Source organism: Pipistrellus kuhlii, unplaced genomic scaffold, assembly GCF_014108245.1.
Source record: "Pipistrellus kuhlii isolate mPipKuh1 unplaced genomic scaffold, mPipKuh1.p scaffold_m20_p_59, whole genome shotgun sequence".
Classification (NCBI taxonomy): domain Eukaryota; kingdom Metazoa; phylum Chordata; class Mammalia; order Chiroptera; family Vespertilionidae; genus Pipistrellus; species Pipistrellus kuhlii.
Genome location: NW_023425561.1, coordinates 1,313,922 through 1,335,066, shown reverse-complemented (window position 1 = coordinate 1,335,066; position 21,145 = coordinate 1,313,922). Strand labels below are relative to the sequence as shown.

Sequence of the window (21,145 nt, the reverse complement as noted above, 5' to 3'; positions counted from 1 at the left end):
TTTACTACTGTTGTTTACAATGGATAAGCTATGGACCAGCTAATAGTAGGGATGTGGTCAACTAGATGGTGTCCATTAAAATAATGGAACACAGTGGCAGCCATTGACCATCACAACATCGATTAACATAAAAAGTATTCACAGCTCCTTAAGGGAAAGAGCAAAATGATGGAATCCTTCAATCTCATTGGTGAAGGGACAGACACCAGAGGTCAATAGTGTGATCCCCTGGCCCTTCCTTCCTGCCTTGTGTCTCCTCTCTCCCTCCCTGGCCTCCCTGCAGTTCCTGATACTCGTGTGTCTGATTCCAGGGGAGAACTCAGGGGTTGGCGCCTCCACCGGCTTAGGGGTGGTGAAAAGGGAGCTCCTCAAGGAAGTGGTGGAAAACTGCTCCTATGAAGTCAACAACCACTTGGACCACCTGTACAAACCTCGGTCCACAAAGCAGATGCTCACTGTTGCGGAGGAGATGGTTGGTAAGAAGATTGAGTACAGTGTTCTGAGCGGCAATTGTGATCACTTTGTCACCGATCTGAGATATGGCAAGGCCATCAGCCGGCAGGTAAGGCCCTCTGTGGAGGTCTCCCTATCCCTTCTGGAGGTCTGCTTGCGATGGGGGGGAGGGACCTAACTACCCAGAAGAAAAATTACCCTGAGTGATGCAAACATGGGCTCTTGGGGTTCCATTGGCTGGGAGTCACATCTGAGACCAAAACTTAGGTCTTCTGCTAATCCCCTCAGAGTCTTCTGACAGGGCACTTCCTCCCCATGCCTCAGTTTCACCATGTGAACAACTGGGTGCTGCCCTCTCCCCTCTCCACCCAAATTAATATAAGATGTTGGCTCAGTTTTAACCCCTTCCTCCTTGCCATTTCTCAACACAAGCTAGTAAGGATTGAAACCCCAGAGGTCCCTGGTCTTTCTGCTTAATCACAACACCTCCAGGGCAGGAGGATCAATGATGGGGTTATCTATCCATAGAGAGAGGGGAATGACAGGAAGTAGAGCAGGTTGCAGATAGAAACTAAGGATTTCTTGCATGATGGGGTGTTGAGGTGACCAGTTAGACATCCAGGGGAACCTGTTGAGTAGGAGTTGGACTTGTGAGTCTGGAGTTCAGGGCAGAGGTGGGGGTGGACATAGAAGTTTTCATGCTGCACTTGGGAACAGTACACAGAGCACAGTGATCCCTGAGGCCATTGTTTCCCATCATCTCCCCTCAGCTCTGCCACCACCTCCCTCTGCAAAGCTGGAGCCCAGGTAGAGCCTCTCACCACAGAGCAATTCCCACCTTCACCCCTAGAGCTCTGGCCCCAAGACCCCAGGCATGAACCCCCCTTTCCTACCATCCCTGCCAGGACTAAGTATCCCCACCATGGAGGCTCACAGAGGCCCTGGAGTGGGTGGGACAGAAGTCTAGGGGTTCGTCAGGAAAACACGTGGAGTCATAATTTGGAACCGAATGACCCTGAATGAAGTCAAAGGGAAACATGAACAAAGAAGTGAATTCCAGAGAAGCTTCCAGGCTAAGTGACCATTGTAGGATATGGACATGGAATGAGGGCAAAGGGAAGCTGGTCCCTGGTCTCAGATTGGGCTCCTGGGGTGAGCGCTGCAGGAGGTGAGCTGAAGTCACGCACATACAGGACGTTAAATTCAAAATTCTCAAATCAGGGACCTGTGATATCCTGAGCAGTGTCACTGAGGAGCAGGGGGAGGTGGTAAGACATGGAGGGAAGAAAGGGGACCAGGAAGGGATGGGGCAGAGAAGACCCAGCATAGCCACTGCCAGCTGAGTGGTCCTGGTAAAGTCCCTCTACCTCTCTGATCCTCAGTTTCCCCAGCTGAGCACGTGGGTGCTGCTTCCTCCCCCTGGGCCTCAGAGGGGGGCAGCTATGGGGGAAATGTGTGGGCAGAGCCTGCTGAATGACTGTGAGCCCTGTCCCCGGGGTAGGAAGCTGGGCAACAGCAGTAGGGCCTTCTCCAATGCTCAGGGGCCCTTAGGAAGTTGTCACCTACTGTCTGTCAGTTCAGCATCTTCAAGACTCCATGTGCCAGGGCTGGGAGGGCAGAATGTGAGGCGGTGGGTGTTGGGGCCATGCACAGCCATGGCAAACACATGATGGAGACATGAGGGTCAGTGTGTGAGAGCAGAGAAGCTCAGACTCACCTGGACAAGGTTGTGGGGATGGGCCTGGGCCCTACCCTCGGGGAATGGGTTTTATATATATGCTTCTGTATGTCCACCCTCCAGGCATATATACAATACACCTGTGTATGCGTGTCTGCATCCTAGTGTGTCCATGTACATGCAACATACAACATATCTATGCACAATAAATGCAGATGCATACCCATACCTTGCATACACATTCTGGACAAATCTTCACTCTCCCAATGCACAAGGTCATTTTTCCAGGCTTCCAATTACAGGGAAACCTCTAGAAACTATAACAGGTTGAGGACCTCACATGGGAAATGAATCTCTCCCGCACGCCTGAGCACACACACACACACACACACACACACACACACACACATGCTTCCCATGGGGTGAGCATCAGTAAGCAAATCCCTAGGCAGAGCACAACTCCCAGCTGGGCCTCTGCCACTGCCCTGAACTCTGTCTCACCTTCCTGGCTGTTCTCTTGCAGCTCCGTGAAGAGCCCAAGCCTGGAGACCTGATTGAGATTTCCCGCATCGGCTCCTCCCATTGGGCCCTCTATGAGGGCGATGGTTATGTGATCTACCTGGCTCCGCCAGGTAAGGGGGTTGAAAGTGTAACTTTCCAGAGATTTGTTACCATGATGAGGACATTTCAAAGCGGGACGCCACCCTGGGAATCCAGTGTTGGTTCCTCCCTGAGCTGTGCTTGACCTCTCCTTTGTCCATGATCTTTGGAAGCATCTCAGTGGACCCTGGGGTCCACTCACAGCAGTGTAATAGGTCCATGAGCCTCAGCAAAGCTGGGCTTCATCAGCATTTGGAACTCTCCAGCTCCATGCCTTCAGCTGGATGTACCTAGAGATTAATCCAGCAATGTATCTTGGTGTCCAAGTCTCATAAAGGAGAATGATCAATAACGGTGGGTTGTCTACTAGATAATGTCCATTCATAAAATGGAGAACAATAGCAGCTCCTGGCCTTCAAAATATTCATTAGCTTGAAAAGTTATTCCTAGCTTGAAAAATCATTAAGTAAAAGGAGTAAAATCAGATTGGTGAAGGGACAGACACCAGAGATCAATAGTGTGATCCCCTGGCCCTTCCTCCCTGTCTTGTGTCTCCTCTCTCCCTCCCTGGCCTCCCTTGCAGTTGCTGATACTTGTGTGTCTGATTCCAGGGGAGAACTCTGAGTCTGGCGCCCCCACCGGTTTAGGGGTGGTCAAAAGGGAGCTCCTCGTGGACGTGGTGGGACAATGCTTCTATAAGGTTCACAACCACTTGGACCACCTGTACAAACCTCGGCCCATAAAGGAGATGCTCAGATATGCGAAGGAGGTGGTTGGTAAGAAGATGGAGTACAGTGTTCTGAGCAGGAACTATGAGCATTTGGTCACTGAACTGAGATATGGCAATGCCCCCAGGCAACAGGTAAGGCCCTCTGTTGGAGGCTCCTTCTATCTTATGAGGGTTTCCTTGTGATCATGTGACAGGGCTTACTGCTAGAAGAAAATTTTGCCCCGAATGATGTAAAATTATGCTCTCTGTCTCCTGCTGGCTGGCAGTTAGGCTGTCTGAGATCAAATCTCAAATCTGATCGTGATCAACTAAGAGTATTTAAACAGGTCGTTCCTCTCTGGCCTCAGTTTCCCCATGTGCAGAAGGAGGGGATGTTTGGAGAACCTCTGGGGCTCTGGCCACCTCGGTTCCTTTAAGAACTTTTGTCTCTAAGACCTGCCCTAAAGGCAACTCCTGATGCCTTGTGTGCTGTCAGGGAAAGTGTAGGCCTGCCCTGCACCATGACAGGTGTCCTAAGGCCCCAGAGAGCCCTCAGGCAAGAGATGCTCAGGTCTGTGACCTATGTGATAGCTCAAGAACATGTTATGTAAGGTCTGGGCACAGTCTTACCCCTCCCTCTTTCCCACTTACAAACACACAGCAAGTTAAGATGCACAAGCAGGATTCAAACCCCTGTGGTCCCTGCTCTTTCTGCTGAACCACAGCACCTCCAGGGCTCACAGCCCCTGTGATTGGGTGATGGGCAGCCTGGATCCAGTAGATGGAAAAAGAAGGATCAGGTTTGGAAGGAAATTAAGAATTTGATAGTCATGTGCAGTTATTTAGAGGTGACCATTAGACATCCAGGTGGAGCTGTGGAGTAGCAGTTGGACATGTGAGTCTGGAGTTCAGGGCTGAAGTGGGGGTAGAGATAGAAGTTTCCAGGCTGCACTTGGGAACAGTACACAGAGCACAGTGACCCCTGAGGCCATTGTTTCCCATCGTCCCCCTCAGCTCTGCCACCACCTCCCTCTGCAGAGCTGGAGCCCAGGTAGTGCCCCAGCCACAGAGCCATTCCCACTTTCACCCCCAGAGCTCTGGCCCCAGGAGCCCAGGCAGGAAGTCCTTTGCTTTATCTACCTCTGTCAGAACCGAGTGGCCCACTATGGAGGCTCACACAGGCCCTGGAATGGGTGGGACAGAAGTCTGGGGGTTCGTCAGGGAAACATGGGGTCACATAATCAGGAACAGGATGGTCCTGAACAAAGTCATGGGGGAAAGATGAACAAAGAAGTCAATTCTGGAGAAGCTTCCAGGCTAAGTGACCATTGTTGGATATGGACATGGAATGAGGGCAAAGGGAAGCTGGCCCTTGGTCTCAGATTGGGCTCCTGGGGTGAGCGCTGCAGGAGGTTTGCTGAAGTCACACAATAAAAGAAGATAAACTGAAATTCTCAAATCAGGAAGCTGCAGGGCCCTGAGCAGGGACACTGAGGAGCAGGAGGAGATGAGCAAGGCAGGGAGGGAGGGAAGGGGACCAGGAAGGGACGGGGTAGAGAAGACCAAGAGCAGCCACTGCCAGCTGAGTGGTCCTGGGCAAGTCCCTCTGCCTCTCTGATCCTCAGTTTCCCCAGCTGAGCACGTGGGTGCTGCTTCCTCCCCCTGGGCCTGGGAGGGGGGCAGCTATGGGGGAAATGTGCGGGCAGAGCCTGCTGTGTGACTGTGAGCCCTGTCCCAGGGCAGGAAGCTGGGCAACAGCAGTAGGGCCTTCTCCAATGCTCAGGGGCCCTTAGGAAGCTGTCACCTGCTGTCTGTCAGTTCAGCATCTTCAAGGGCCTGTGTGCCAGGGCTGGGGAGGGCAGAGTATGATGTGGTGGTGTTGGGCCCATGCACAGCCAGGGCAAACACATGATGGAGACATGAGGGTCAGTGTGTGAGAGCAGAGCAGCTGAGACTCACCTGGACATTGTTGTGGGGGATGGGCCTGGGCCCCAGCCTCAGGGAAGGGGGTTTACATACAGGCTGTTGTGTTACCACCTCCAGACACATATGCAGTACAACTACATATGCATGCCTGCATCTCTGTGTGTGTGCATGTATAGACAACACCAAACATGCCCATTCACAATATACACATCCACACATGCTTTATAAACACATTGTGAACAAATCTTCAGGCTCCCAATGCACAAAGTCATTTTTCCAGGCCTCCAGTTACTCCCAGGGCACCCTCTAGAAGCTACAGCAGGCTGAGGACCTCACAGGGAAGTTGAGTCCCCTCAACGCACACACACACACTCTTCCCATGGGGTGAGCATCAGTAAGCAAATCCCCAGGCGCAGCTTCAGCTCCCAGCCAGGGCCTCTGCAGCTCCCTGAACTCTGCCTCACCTTCCTGGCTGTTCTCTTGCAGCTCCGTGAAGAGCCCAAGCCTGGAGACCTGATTGAGATTTCCCGCATCGGCTCCTCGCACTGGGCGCTCTATGTGGGAGATGGTTATGTGATCCACCTGGCTCCCCCAGGTAAGGGGGTGGAAAGTGTAACTCACCAAAGATTTGTTAACATGACGAGAACAATTCAAAGCCAAATGCCACCCTAGGAACCCATGTTTGTTCTCTCTGGGCAGTGCGTGTGCTCACTGTACATCCGTGTTCCTTGGAGGCATCTCAGTGGTCTCTCGGGTCCTGACTCAGCAGGCACAGAGGTCTGTGGGCCCAGAGAAGCCAGGCTGCACCCGCATTGGACACTGTCCAGCTCGGGCCCATTAGCTGGGCGAGCTGACAGATCTCTCTAAACCAGCAGCGTGTCTGGGTGTCCCGGTCTCATGGAGGGACTCCCTCTCAGGCTGTGTCCTGTGCTCAGAGGCCGTCACAGAACAGGGCATCCTGAGAGGGTTTCCTGAACACCCCCCATGCAGCAGCTCTCCCAGGTCACACGTCACAGAGAATCTCACACACATGAGCACCTGGACCCTGATGTAGCACAGGGAGAGCAGAAGCAGGATGACAGGCAATCAGAGGAGAAGGCAGAGCACACACATGTGTACGTCCATGACAGGAAGGTGCTGAGATGAGACCGTGGACTGGGAAACACAGGGGCTGGTGCCCTGCAGAGCAATGGCACCCACACCTCGGACAGCAAGCATTTGCATTCTCGCTGGACAGAAACCGTCTCATGATCACAAGAATCTCCTTGTAACTGACCAGGTTCCTATGTGCTGTCACCTACACTGACAGCGTTGAAAACTGTCAGCATTGATGGCAAATAGTAAGCAAAACCCCCTAATCCAGACGACACTCAGGAGGCTTAGAACAGGGAGGTGAGTGTGAGGAGCGGGTCCTGCCTGTGTGGGAGTGAGCAGGACGTGCTTCCTCAAGGGCGGTGCTAAGTGCAGCATCAGCCTGGAGCCTCACACACAAAGGAGCCTGCTGGTTAGCGTGCTCCTCAGTTCCCTCCTCTTAGAGAGCAAAACCCGGCTCCAGGCTCAATGGACTGGACGCCACCAGCTGGAAGCGCTGTGTGGCCTCTCCATGTGGCCAGAGCTGGGCCAGAAAAGGCCGATGATGCCTCAGGGACCACTATAGGTTCTAAAATGGAGATGAGACTTTTACCCTGAAGTTCAAAAGGAGAATAAGTGAGGGAATGTATGAAATTTGCACAGCAGAGTCTGAAACCCAGTGGTACTAAAACAACTGTCAGCTCTTTCTGAAACACACAAGTGCGAAGATGAACAAATACAATTTACTACCGTTGTTTCCAGTGGATAAGCTCTGGACCAGCCAATAGTAGGGACTTGGTCAACTAGATGATGTCCATTCATATAATGGAACACAGTGGCAGCCACTGACCATCACAACATTGATTAACATGAAAAGTAGTCACAGCTCGTTAAGGAAAAGAGCAAAATGATGGAAACCTCCAATCCCATTGGTGAAGGGACAGACACCAGAGGTCAATAGTGTGATCCCCTGGCCCTTCCTCTCTGTCTTGTGTCTCCTCTCTCCCTCCCTGGCCTCCCTGCAGTTCCTGATACTCGTGTGTCTGATTCCAGGGGAGATGTCTGAGGGTGGTGCCCCCACCGGCTTAGGGGTGGTGAAAAGGGAGCTCCTCAAGGAAGTGGTGGAAAACTGCTCCTATGAAGTCAACAACCACTTGGACCACCTGTACAAACCTCGGCCCATAATGGAGATGCTCACTGCTGCGGAAGAGATGGTTGGTATGGAGATGGAGTACAGTGTTCTGAGCAGGAGCTCTGAGCACTTTGTCACCGATCTGAGATATGGCAAGGCCAGTGGTCGGCAGGTAAGGCCCTGGGGGAGGGAAAGTTCCTTCTACCTTCTGGAGGTCTGCTTGTGATGGGGGTGAGGGACCTAACTACCCAGAAGAAAAATTACCCTGAGTGATGCAAACATGGGCTCTTGGGGTTCCACTGGCTGGGAGTCACATCTGAGAGCAAAACTTAGGTCTTCTGCTAATCCCCTCAGAGTCTTCTGACAGGGCACTTCCTCCCCATGCCTCAGTTTCACCATGTGAACAACTGGGTGCTGCCCCCTCCCCTCTCCACCCAAATTAATATAAGATGTTGGCTCAGCTTTAACCCCTTCCTCCTTGCCATTTCTCAACACAAGCTAGTAAGGATTGAAACCCCAGTGTCCCCCGGTCTTTCTGCTTAATCACAGCACCTCCAGGGCAGGAGGATCAATGATGGGGTTATCTATCCATAGAGACAGGGGAATGACAGGAAGTAGAGCAGGTTGCAGATAGAAAGTAAGGATTTCTTGCTCAGATGGGGTGTTGGAGGTGAACAGTTACCCATCCAGGTGGACCTGTTGAGTAGCAGTTGGACGTGTGAGTGTAGAGTTTCAGGCTGAGGTGGGGGTGGACATAGATGTTTCCAGGCTGCACTTGGGAACAGTGCTCAGAGCACAGTGATCCCTGAGGCCCTGGTTTCCCATCGTCCCCGTCAGCTCTGCCACCACCTCCCTCTGCAGAGCTGGAGCCCAGGTAGAGCCCAGACCACAGAGCCATCCCCACTTTCACCCCCAGAGTTCTGCCCCAGGAGCCCAGGCAGGAAGCCCTTGTCTTACCCACCTCTGTCAGGACCAAGTAGCCCCACTATGGAGGCTCACAGAGGCCCTGGAGTGGGTGGGACAGAAGTCTGTCGGTTGGTCTGGAAAACATGGAGTCACATAATTTATAACGGGATGACCCTGAATAAAGTCTTGGCGGAAACATGAACAAAGAAGTGAATTCCAGAGAAGCTTCCAGGCTAAGTGACCATTGTAGATTATGAGCATGGATTGAGGGCAAAGGGAAGTTGGCCCCTGGTCTTAGATTGGGTGGCCTGAGGTGAGCTTTGCACGAGGTTAACTGAGGTCACACACAAACAGGATGTTAAACTGAAAACTCTCAAATCAGGGACCTGTGGTACCCTGAGCAATGGCACTGAGGAGCAGGGAGGATGTGGAAAAGGCAGGCAGGAAAGAAAGGGGACAGACAAGTGACGGGGCAGAGAAGACCCAGAGAAGCCCCTGCCAGCTGAGTGGTCCTGGGCAAGTCCCTCTGCCTCTCTGACCCTCAGTTTCCCCAGCTGAGCACGTGGGTGCTGCTTCCTTTCCCTGGGCCTGGGAGGGGGGCAGCTATGGGGGAAATGTGCGGGCAGAGCCTGCTGTGTGACTGTGAGCCCTGTCCCCGGGGCAGGAAGCTGGGCAACAGCAGTAGGGCCTTCTCCAATGCTCAGGGGCCCTTAGGAAGCTGTCACCTGCTGTCTGTCAGTTCAGCATCTTCAAGGGCTCGTGTGCCGGAGCTGGGGAGGGAAGAGTGTGAGGTGGTGGCTGTTGGGCCCATGCACAGCCAGGGCAAACACATGATGGAGACAGGAGGGTCAGTGTGTGTGAGGAGAGAAGCTCATACTCCCCTGGACAATGTTGTGGGAATGGGCCTGGGCCCCAGCCTCAGGGAAGGAATGGGTTTACATATAAGCTGTTGTGTTGCCACTCTCCAGACACACACACAATACACCTGTATATGCGGATCTGCATCCTAGTGTGTGTATGTACATGCAACATACAACATATCCATGCACAATAAACACAGATACACACCCATGTCTTGCATATACATTTTGGACAAATCTTCACTCTCCCAATGCACATGGTCATTTTTCCAGGTTTCTAGTTACTCCCAGGAGAACCTCACATGGGAAATGAGTTTCCCCCCACCCCCCCTGGCCACACACCCCCAACACACATACACACACACACGTTTTCCATGGGGCGAGCATCAGTACACAAATGTCCGGCAGAGCACAACTCCCAGCTGGGCCTCTGCCACTCCCTGAACTCTGTCTCACCTTCCTGGCTGTTCTCTTGCAGTTTCGTGAAGAGCCCAAGCCTGGAGACCTGATTGAGATTTCCCGCATCGGCTCCTCCCATTGGGCCCTCTATGAGGGCGATGGTTATGTGATCCACCTGGCTCCCCCAGGTAAGGGGTTTGAAAGTGTTACTTTCCAGAGATTTGTTAAGCTGACTGGGACAATTCAAAGCCACATGCCACCCTGGGAAACCGCGTAGTTTCTTCCTGAAGCAATGCTTGGGTTCCCACTACATCTGTGTCCCTTAGGGTCATCTCAGTGGTTTCCCAGACCCTCACACAGCAGGGAAAGAGGTCTGTGGGCTTCAGTGAAATCGAGCTATGTCAGCATTAGGAGCTCTCCCTCCGGCCCTTTGGCTGGGCGAGCAGATAGATTTCATTAGAACAGTCACCTTTCTGGGTGTCCTGGTCTCATGGACGAGAAGGGTCAATGACGGTGGATTGGTCAACTAGATGATGTCCATTCATATCATGGAGCACAATAGCAGCCACTGAGCATCACAGTACTCATTAGCTTGAGAAAGTAGTCACAGCTCATTAAGTAAAAGAGTAAAATCCGTGAATCCTCTCATCACATTGGTGAAGGGACAGACACCAGAGCTCACCTGGCCCTTCCTCCCTGTCTTGTGTCTTCTGCCTCCCTGGCCTCCCTGCAGTTGCTGATACTCCTGTGTCTGATTCCAGGGGAGAAGTCTGGGGCTGGTACCCCAACCAGCTTAGAGGTGGTGAAAAGGCAGCTCCTTGAGGCAGTGGTGGAAAACAGCTCCTATAAGGTGAACAACCACTTGGACCACCTGTACAAACCTCGTCCCATAAAGAAGATACTCAAGTCTGGGAAGGAGATGGTTGGTAAGGAGATGGAGGACAATGATCTGAGGAGAAACAGTGAGCACTTCGTCTTCGATCTGAGATATGGCAAGGCCCGAAGCCGGCAGGTAAGGCCCTCCCTGGGGGGGGCTCCTTCTCCCTCTTAGACATATGCTTGGGGGATAGGAAAGAGAAGGCTTTGATCCAGAAGAAAAACTTATCGTGAATGATGCAAAATTATGCTCCCTCCCTTCTGCTGGCTGGCACTTAGCATGTCTGAGATCAAATCTCAGGTCAGTTCCTGATCCACTCAGGGTCTTTAACAGGTCACTTCCTCTCTGGCCTCAGTTTCCCCATGTGCAGAGGGAGGGGATGTTGGAGGACCTCTGAGGCACAGACCACTCCTTTCCCTTTAGGATCCTTTGTCTCTGAGACCCACCCTAAAGGCAGCTCCTGATGCCCTGAGTGCTGTCAGGGAAAGTCTGGGCCAGCCCTGCACCATGACAGGTGTCCTAAGGCCCCAGAGAGCCCTCAGGCAAGAGATGCTCAGGTCTGTGGCCTATGTAGGAGCTCAAGAACATGTTATGTAAGATCTGGGCACAGTCTTACCCCTCCCTCTTTCCCTCTTACCAACACACAGCGAGTTAAGAGGCAGAAGCAGGATTCAATCCCCAATGGTCCCTGCTCTTTCTGCTGAACCACAGCAGCTCCAGGGCTCACAGCCCCTGTGACTGGGTGATGGGAAGCCTGAAAGGAGGAAGATGATGACAGGAGGGGGTTTGAGAGGGAAATTAAGGATTTGCTGCTCCATGGGGGGTGTTGAGGTGAGCATTAGACATCCAGGTGGACCTGTTGAGTAGCAGTTGGACGTGTGAGTCTGGAGTTCAGGGCTGAGGTGGGGATGGAGATAGAAGTTTCCAGGCTGCACCTGGGAACAGTACACAGAGCACAGTGATCCCTGAGGCCATGGTTTCCCATCATCCCCCTCAGCTCTGCCACCACCTCCCTCTGCAGAGCTGGAGCCCAGGTAGAGCCCAGACCACAGAGCCATTCCCACTTTCACCCCCAGAGCTCTGGCCCCAGGAGCCCAGGCAGGAAGCCCCCTCCCTTACTACCCCCATCAGGACAAAATGACCCACCATGGAGGCTCACGCAGGCCCTGGAGTGGGTATACAGAAGTGAGGGGGGTGGACAGGAAAATGTGGGGTCACATAATTGGGAACAGAATGGCCCTGAATAAAATCATGAGTAGAGATGAACAAAGAAATGGATTCCAGAGAAGCTTCCAGGCTAAGTGACCATTGTTGGATATTGGCATGGAATGAGGGCAAAGGGAAGCTGGCCCCTGGTCTCAGATTGGGCTCCTGGGGTGAGTGCTGCAGGAGGTTTGCTGCGGTCACACACAAACAGGAAGATAAACTGAAAATTCTCAAATCAGGAAGCTGTAGTGCCCTGGGCAGGGACACTGAGGAGCAGGGATGAGGTGAGCAAGGGATGGAGGGAGAAAAGGGGACCAGGAAGGGACGGGGCAGAGAAGACCCAGAGCAGCCACTACCAGCTGAGTGGTCCTGGGCACATCCCTCTACCTCTCTGACCCTCAGTTTCCCCAGCTGAGCACGTGGGTGCTGCTTCCTCCCCCTGGGCCTGGGAGGGTGGCAGCTATGGGGGAAATGTGACGGCAGAGCCTGCTGTGTGGCTGTGAGCCCTGTCCCCAGGGCAGGAAGCTGGGCAACAGCAGTAGGGCCTTCTCCAATGCTCAGGGGCCCTTAGGAAGCTGTCACCTGCTGTCTGTCAGTTCAGCATCTTCAAGGGCTCGTGTACCAGGGCTGGGGAGGGCAGAGTGTGAGGTGGTGGGTGTTGGGGCCATGCACAGCCAGGGCAAACACATGATGGAGACATGAGGGTCAGTGTGTGAGAGCAGAGAAGCTCAGACTCACATGGACAATGTTGTGGGGGATGGGCCAGGACCCCAGCCTAAGGGAAGGAATTTAGATGCAGGCTGTTATGTTATCACCCTCCAGACATATACACAATACATCTGCATAGGCATGTCTACATCCATGTGTGAGAGTATGTACACGCAACACACAACATATCCATGCACAATACACACAGAGCCTCATGCATCACACACACATTCTGGACAAAACGTTTCTGCCAATAATACTCCTTATTTTTCCAGGCCTCCAGTTACTAACGAGGCACTCTCTAGAAGCTACTGCAGCCTAAGGACCTCATAGGGGACATGAGTCCACCACACACACACACACACACACACACACACACACACACACATTCTTCCCATGGGGTGAGCATTAATAAGCCAATCCCCAGCTGGGCCTCTGCAGCTCCCTGAACTCTGCCTCACCTTCCTGGCTGTTCTCTTGCAGTTTCGTGAAGAGCCCAAGCCTGGAGACCTGATTGAGATTTCCCGCATCGGCTCCTCCCATTGGGTCCTCTATGAGGGCGATGGTTATGTGATCCACCTGGCTCCCCCAGGTAAGGGGGTTGAAAGTGTAACTTTCCAGAGATTTGTTACCATGATGAGAACAATTAAAAGCCAAATGCCACCCTGGAACCCGTGTTGGTTCTCCCTGGGCAGTGCATGTGCTCACTGTACATCCGTGTTCCTTGGAGACATCTCAGTGGCCCCTCGGGTCCTGACTCAGCAGGACTGAGGTCCGTGGACCCCAGGGAAGCCAGCTGCGCCTGCATTGGACATGCTCCAGCTCAGGCCGGTAGCTGGGCGAGCAGACAGATCTCTCTAAACCAGCAGCGTGTCTGGGTGTCCCGGTCTCATGGAGGGACTGCCTCTCAGGCTGTGCCCTGTGCTCAGAGGACGTCACAGAACAGGGCGTCCTGAGAGGGTTTCTGAACACCCCCCACGCAGCAGCTCTCCCAGGTCACACGTCACAGAGAGTCTCACACACATGAGCACCTGGACCCTGATGTAGCACAGGGAGAGCAGAAGCAGGATGACAGGCAGTCAGAGGAGAAGGCAGCACCATCCATGACAGGAAGGTGCAGGGATGAGACCTCGGACTGGGAGGCACAGGCCCCTGCAGAGCAATGGCACCCACACCTCCGACAGCAAGCATTTGCATTCTCGCTGGACAGAAACCGTCTCATGATCACAAGAATCTCCCTGTAACTGACCAGGTTCCTATGCACTGTCACCTACACTGACAGCATTGAAAACTGTCAGCATTGATGACAAATAGTAAGCAAAACCCCCTAATCCAGGCGACACTCAGGAGGCTTGGAACAGGGAGGTGAGTGTGAGGAGCGGGTCCTGCTGGTGTGGGAGTGAGCAGGACGTGCTTCCTCAAGGGCAGTGCTAAGTGCAGCACCAGCCTGGAGCCTCACACACAAAGGAGCCTGCTGGTTAGCGTGCTCCTCAGTTCCCTCCTCTTAGAGAGCCAAACCCGGCTCCAGGCTCAATGGACTGGACGCCACCAGCTGGAAGCGCTGTGTGGCCTCTCCATGTGGCCAGAGCTGGGCCAGAGGCGGCCAATGATGCCTCATGTTCACTTTCGGTTCTAAAATGGAGATGAGAATTTTACCCAAGAAATTCAAAAGGAGAATAAGTGAGGGAATGTGTGTAAGTAGAGGTCTAGTACATGAATTCGTGCAAGGTGGGGTACGGCAGCCCCGCCCTGATAGGGTACATTGGGCAGGGCCCACCGTGGGGTCTAATGCTGGCAGGTATAGCTTTCCCCCAGCTGCTTCTAATTATACTTTAAGGATGGCACAAAAAACGCACACAAAAAAAGGATGGTTTTGTGCCATGAGATGAAGTTTATGTGTTCTTTGCCAAAGTGTATCAAGATGGATGATGGCCCTTGAATGATTTTTGCCTTCTTCCTGGGACTCTGCCCTCAGTTTCCCAAGATGATCTTCGTGTCTGTTTGTTGAAAAGTTTTTCTGATTTTGAATGTGCCTACCCTTCACTGTTGCTCCTAGCAGCCTACAGGTCCTCTTGGCCGCTGCTTTTAAAGAGATTGGAGGCTCACCTAATCTGCAAGGCAGTGCAATGTCACAAACCCCCACCCAGCCTCTCTCCATTCCTCCGCAAAGGGCCGCCATCCCCGTAAAGCTTAGGCTGTCCTTTGGCTAATTTGGAGGGTCTCCTGGGGCTGTGGGCCATGGAGGGAGAATTCCACACCTTGACTGCAGTATTAGCAGAGCCCTCTGGGAATTCTGGTCAGGGACAGAAGGGACTGATGTTTATTTTCTTGTCCTTCACTAGATGTATATGCACCAGGGAGCCAGGCAGTGAGTTAGGCGTGGAGGGGCCGGCGGGAATGGGGGACGGGCGGGTGGGAGGAGCCAGCCAGACAAGGGTCCATGGTCGTTCAGTCGTTCTGGTTGGTCTGCCATTCAGTTGCTTTATAATATAGGATTATCACAGCAGAGTGTCTGAAACACAGTAGGTCCAGAACAACTTTGATCTCTTTCTGAAACACACAAGTGCAAAGATGAACAAGTACAATTTACTACCGTTGTTTACAATGGATAAGCTCTGGACTAGCCAATAGTAGGGACTTGGTCAACTAGATGATGTCCATTCATATAATGGAGCACAATGGCAGCCACTAACCATGACAGCATTGATTATCATGAAAAGTACTCACAGCTCCTTAAGGAAAAGAGCAAAATGATGGGATCCTCCAATCCCATTGGTGAAGGGACAGACACCAGAGCTCAACAGTGTGATCCCCTGGCCCTTCCTCCCTGTCTTGCGTCTCCTCTCTCCCTCCCTGGCCTCCCTGCAGTTCCTGATACTCCTGTGTCTGATTCCAGAGGAGAACTCGGAGGCAGGCTCCCCCACCGGCTTAGGGGTGGTGAAAAGGGAGCTCCTTGTGGACGTGGCGGAAAACTGCTCCTATAAGGTCAACAACTACTTGGACCACGTGTACACACCATGGCCCATGAAGAAGATCATTGAACTTGGGAACTGGTTGGTTGGTAGGAAGACAGAATACCCTGTTCTGAGCAGGAACTGTGAGCACTTCGTCACGGATCTGAGATATAGCAACTTCCCCAGCCAACAGGTAAGGCCCTCTAATGGGGCTCTCTCTCCCTTCTGGGGTCTGCTTGGAATGGAGGTGACAGGAATGTGCAGCCAGAAGAAAACCTTACCAGGAATGATATGAAATTATGCTCCCTGTCTCTTGCTGGCAGGGCGTTAGGATGTCTGAGATCAAATCTTGGGTCAGTTCCTGATCCACGCAGGGTCTTTAACAGGTCACTTCCTCTCTGGCCTCAGTTTCCTCATGTGCAGAAGGAGGGGATGTTGGAGGACCTCTGGGGCTCTAGGCTCCTCTATCCCTTTAGGATCCTTCACCTCTAAGTCCCACCCTAAAGCAGCTCCTGTTGCCCTGTGTGCTGTCAGGGAAAGTCTGGGCCAGCCCTGCACCATGACAGGTGTCCTAAGGCCCAGAGAGCCCTCAGGCAAGAGATACTCAGAAATGTGGCCTTTGTAGGAGTTCAAGAACATGTTGTGTAAGGTCTGGGCACAGTCTTACCCCTCCCTCTTTCCCTCTTACCAACACACAGCGAGTTAAGAGGCAGACACAGGATTTAATCCCCAGCGGTCACTGTTCTTTCTGCTGAACCACAGCAGCTCCAGGGCTCACAGCCCCTGTGACTGGTGATGGGCAGCCTGGATGGAGGAGGAAGAGGTGAGAAGGAGCCGGTGTGGGAGGGAAATTAAGGATTTGATGCTCATGTGGGGTGTTGAGGTGACCATTAGATATCTATCTAGAGCTGTGGAGTAGCAGTTGGACATATGAGTCTGGAGTTCAGGGCTGAGGTGGGGGTAGACATAGTAGTTTCCAGGCTGCATCTAGGAACAGTACACATAGAACAGTGACCCCTGAGGCCATGGTTTCCCATCATCCCCCTCAGCTCTGCCGCCACCTCCCCCTGCAAAGCTGGATCCAAGGTAGAACCCCGACACAGAGCTCTTGCCACCCCAGGAGCCGAGGCACGAAGCCCCCTCCACTACTCACCCCATCAGGAGCGAGTGTCCCCCCCATGGAGGCTCACACAGGCCCTGGAGTGGGTGGGACAGAAGTCTGGGGGTTGGACAGGAAAGTGTGGGGTCACATAATCGGGAACAGAATAACCCTGAATGAAGTCATGGGGGAAAGATTAACAAAGAAGTGGATTCCAGAGAAGCTTCCAGGCTAAATGACCATTGTATCGATAGGATATGGGCATGGAATGAGGACAAAGGGAAGCTGGCCCCTGGTCTCAGATTGGGCTCCTGGAGTGAGCGCTGCAGGAGGTTGGCTGCGGTCAGGCACAAACAGGAAGATAAACTGAAAATTCTCAAATCAGGAAGCCTCAGTGCCCTGGGCAGTGCCAATGAGGAGCAGGGAGGAGTTGGGCAAAGCAGGGAGAGAAGATGGAAACGGGACCAGGAAGGGAGAGGGTAGTGAAGACCCAGTGCAGCCATTGCCAGCTGTGTCCCTGGGCAAGTCCCTCTACCGCTCTGATCCTCGGTTTCCCCAGCTGGGCACTACTTCTTCCTCTGGGCTGTGGAGGGTGGCAGTCGTGATGGGCAGTGTGCCAGGAGAGCCTGCTGCCTGAGTGTGTGAGCCCCACCTGCCGCCTCCCTGACCAGTGCAGGATGCTGGGCAGCCACACTGGGCCCGTGGAAGGCTTGGGGGCTGGAAGGCTGCTGTCACTTCCTTCTGTCTGGTCGGCATCTCCAAGGGTGGGTGTCTCCAGGCTGGAAGAGGCCTGTGTTGCAGGCAAGCACAGCCGGGGCCAGAGGTGTAATGGAGACAGGAGGGCAGTGTGTGAGGGCCGAGACATTCAGACTCACCTGCCCCAGGTTGTTGGGGATGGGCCTGCGGCCCCCACCTCAGGGAAGTGGTTCTACATGCAGCCTGTGATGTCATTACAATCAGGACACGTGTGCATCCCACCTGCACATACACACCTGCACGCACTGTGTGTTTGCATATACCCGCCTTCATGCACTGTGTATGTACACACCACACACACACCCTACGTCCCCCGGACCATGCTGCTTTCTCCATTCTAGACGTTCGTTCTCCTGGGTTCTAGCTTCCGGTCCCCCCTCTTGGGGACCGTCAGAAAGAGGAAAGACAAGGGATTCCCCTGTGACAGGTGATGAACAGCAGCCTGTGGTCCCCAGGCTGTGCTGCAACTCTGCTGTTGCCTAGCAGCCCGTCTACCATTTCTGGTTTTCCTCCTGCAGCGTGAGGAAGAGCCCAGGCCCGGAGACATGATTGAGATCTCTCACCAGTTCTACTGTACCTGGGCACTCTATGTGGGCGAGGGTGATGTGATCCATCTGGCTCCTCCAGGTAAGGCCTGTTGACAGCGGGATCTGCCAGGGGTTTGTAATAAGATAACGAGAGCAGCTGAAATGAAAGCTCAGCACGGGAGCCTGAGTTGGGAGACACGTTCTCCCTGCACAGAGCTCGTGCAGGGTGGAGTCCACGCCCAGCCCCTGTGCCCACAGGGTCCGAGCGGACCTGGCAGCGCAGCGGAAGCTCCCTGGTGCCACCATGCCCCTGGGCTGCTTCCGCACCTGAAAGCTGAGCCCTGAGAAGCAGTTGTGTTAGGGATACACTGACCTCCCTTGCATCTCTAGGCAGGCAGCACTGGCTCCCTCCGTACCTGGGGCTCTGATGATGTGCTTTAACGCAGCCAAGTTCATCGGGAGCTCACGGTCCAGGTCTTCCATACTAAGGGACCTCTGTGTTGTGGTTTTCGAAAGTGTGTGATTTCACAAGCTCCGTGTCTTAGTATCGGTAATAGATGCTGCTTAGCAGAAGCAGCTTTCCAAGGGCCCACTCAAAGGGGAAATTCTCATGAAAATGCATGGCAAGCACCTGGGAATAGATCATCGACCTCATAACTATGGCGGAAGCAGGACGATGACAAGCCGTTAACAGGAGGACGAACGGAACTGGTGCGTGGTCCATGAAGACCACCACGGGGGCTGGAATGAGCCTGCTGCGTTCGATGCAGACTGGCTCGTGCCCCGCAGAGCAATGGCGATGTAACCTTTGATGCTCTGTCTTCGTCAGGGGAAATTCTTGTCATCCGTGTGGGAATGCGACTTTTTGCATCTTATGTGTTTCCCACAAGTCATCATTTGTCCTGACGGTGTTGGAGGAACACAGGGGTTTAGTGGAAAAAGTTAATCAAGCTCATTTTACCCAGATGACACTTGGGGGCCTTGTAGGAGAGAGCATGACTGTGAGGACATGTGGTCCTTTTCATACCTGACTTCCAAGGTGTGGGCAGGTTTTGTTAACAGGATAGATTCCAAGTTCAGCCTTCATCCTTGAGATTAGAAGCAGAGAGTAGGGTGCTTAATTAGTGTCCTCAATGTTACTCTTCCCCTTAGAAAATGCACCCAGGACTCCCTAGGAGAATGGAATTGGGCCCCACCAGTGGTGCTCAGTGGTTGAGCATCAATTGACCCATGAACCAGAAGGTCATGGTTCGATTCCCCGTCAGGACTCATGCCTGGGTTGCGGGCTCGATCCCAGATAGGGGGCACGCAGGAAGCAGCCAATTGGTGATTCTCTCACCATTGATGTTTCTAACTCCCTCTCCCTCCCTCTCTCTGAAATCAATAAAGACATATTTTTTAAAAAGAACAGACTTGGGGGTCCATCAGCTGAGAGCTGTTCTGTGGCCTCTCCCTGTGCCAGGCCATGGGACAGGAGACACGGATGTGCAGGGCTCCCTCGGCCTCAGCTCTGAGCAGGGAAGGAGCCTGGCCTTCCAAGCTCAGGAGAGAAAGTAGCACACGGTGGTTCTAGGAGCTTTCACAGCACAGACCTGACGGTTAATGTCCCTCTGGGCCCCGTATTGCTTGCAAAATGGAGATGATGTTATTTTCCTTGAAGGGTACAACGAGAATTAAGCCAGAAAATATATGAAAATAGATCTGATTCTAAGCACAGCCGGGTATAAAGATGCACAGGTAGACGAGTATATTCCTAACAGAACTGCTTCACATGGCTCGGCTTTCCATCAACCCAAATGCTCAGGAAAAGCGCATGGGTCACATTCACACAACACTGACATTATCTTGTGACCCGGCCATTGACTGCCCTGGCATTACGACATGAGAAAATAATTCAGGACACCTTGCTCAGGAAAAGAACAGAATATGTAACTCTGCGCATCCTTCCTGGGAAAGCTGCCACCCCAACCCCCTCAACTGGTAGGTTTGTGCCTTTGTCCCCTCCTCCTGGCTCCCTGTCTCACCTGCCTGTGGCTCTCTCTGTGGTTCCAGGGCAGTCACGCAGTACTGGCTTCTCCAAATTGCCTATGTTTCTGAGAGGCCGGGCTGAGGTCAAAAAAGAGCCTCTGCAGATGGCAGCTTCCGGCTCTCCCTACAAGGTCAACAACCACTTGGACCATAAGTACAGGCCCCGGCCTGTGGATGAGATCATCACTTCCGCCAAGAAGATGATTGGTGACCAGAAGACTTACATAGTTCTTCTTAAAAACAGCGAGCGTTTTGTTGCTGACCTGAGATATGGCTTGTCCCGCCGGGAGTTGGTAAGGCCCCTCATGGTGACCCTTTACTCTCTGGAGTTCTTCCTAGAGTGGGAGAATGGGTGGGATTTGGGGGAACCCCAGTGAAGCCTGTGTGGTATTTGTTATATTAATATACAGCATTAATTCTCACAGTAATGCTGCATATCGGTTCTCACAGTAATGCTTAGTTCTCATAGTATTTAATTCTCATAGCAATGCTAGAGTATTAGTTCTCACAGTAATGCTAGAGCATTGGTTCTCACAGCAATGCTAGAGTGCCCAGCATGTGAGAGTCACTAAGTCGGGACCATAAGCCCTGGGGCACACAGCGTTCAGGCAACTTCTCCAACGTGAGGTGAGGAGGGAACCAGGTGTATCTGTCCCTGAAGAGCACCTTTCAGTCCGGAAGCAGTTCCAAGGGATCTTAATCCCAGGACAGTGGCCGTGGGCACCCAGAGCTCCGTAAGTCACTGACAGTCAGTCCAGTCTCAACTGCGGCTGCCCAGCTGGGAGACCTTCTTCAGGGCCCTTCACCAAATGTGTCCGCCCAGAGAGCTGGCCTTGTCCTAAAGGAAGAGGTGCTGGGCAGCCCGGTCCTCATGGCGGGCTCTTACCAACCCCAGGGGATCCCAAACCAGAGGCGCTGGCAGAGGCACAGAAAGTTGTATCAAAGCCATCTGGGCACAGAGAGGAGGGGCAGCTGGTCCAGCCTGAGGCAGGGAGGTGCCAGAGGAGAGACTGTCTGCTGGGAGGAGAGTGTCACACGGGGAGGCACGGAGGGTGTAGGAGGAGAGAGAACATGGCGTCAAAGCAGCAGGAGAGAGAGAGCATGAGGTGGGGAACACATGTAACTCAGGAAGAGCAGAACAAAGGAAGGTGAAGAGGGACGAGAGTGAGAGGGACGAGGGTGAGAAGGACGAGGGTGAAGAGGAACGGGGGTGAAGAGGGACAAGGGTGAGAGGGATGAGTGTGAAGAGGGATGAG

The 21,145-nt window shown here is 53.1% G+C and overlaps 1 protein-coding gene across 7 annotated transcripts in view; it reads left to right on the top strand.

The window, feature by feature from the left end:
- LOC118707299 overlaps window positions 1-21,145 on the top strand; it is a 47,999-nt gene that overhangs the window by 22,841 nt on the left and 4,013 nt on the right. Inside the window, exons 3-13 of one of the 7 annotated variants that reach the window (XM_036417409.2) lie at window positions 312-562; window positions 2,655-2,763; window positions 3,343-3,593; window positions 5,853-5,961; window positions 7,491-7,741; window positions 9,814-9,922; window positions 10,496-10,746; window positions 13,009-13,117; window positions 15,422-15,672; window positions 17,853-17,961; window positions 19,914-20,182. In XM_036417409.2, coding sequence (XP_036273302.2) covers window positions 312-562; window positions 2,655-2,763; window positions 3,343-3,593; window positions 5,853-5,961; window positions 7,491-7,741; window positions 9,814-9,922; window positions 10,496-10,746; window positions 13,009-13,117; window positions 15,422-15,672; window positions 17,853-17,961; window positions 19,914-20,182 — 2,069 coding nt within the window. The remainder of the gene's footprint in view (window positions 1-311; window positions 563-2,654; window positions 2,764-3,342; window positions 3,594-5,852; window positions 5,962-7,490; window positions 7,742-9,813; window positions 9,923-10,495; window positions 10,747-13,008; window positions 13,118-15,421; window positions 15,673-17,852; window positions 17,962-19,913; window positions 20,183-21,145) is intronic. The other 6 variants (XM_045574043.1, XM_045574041.1, XM_045574042.1 and 3 more) reach the window with 6 other exon arrangements.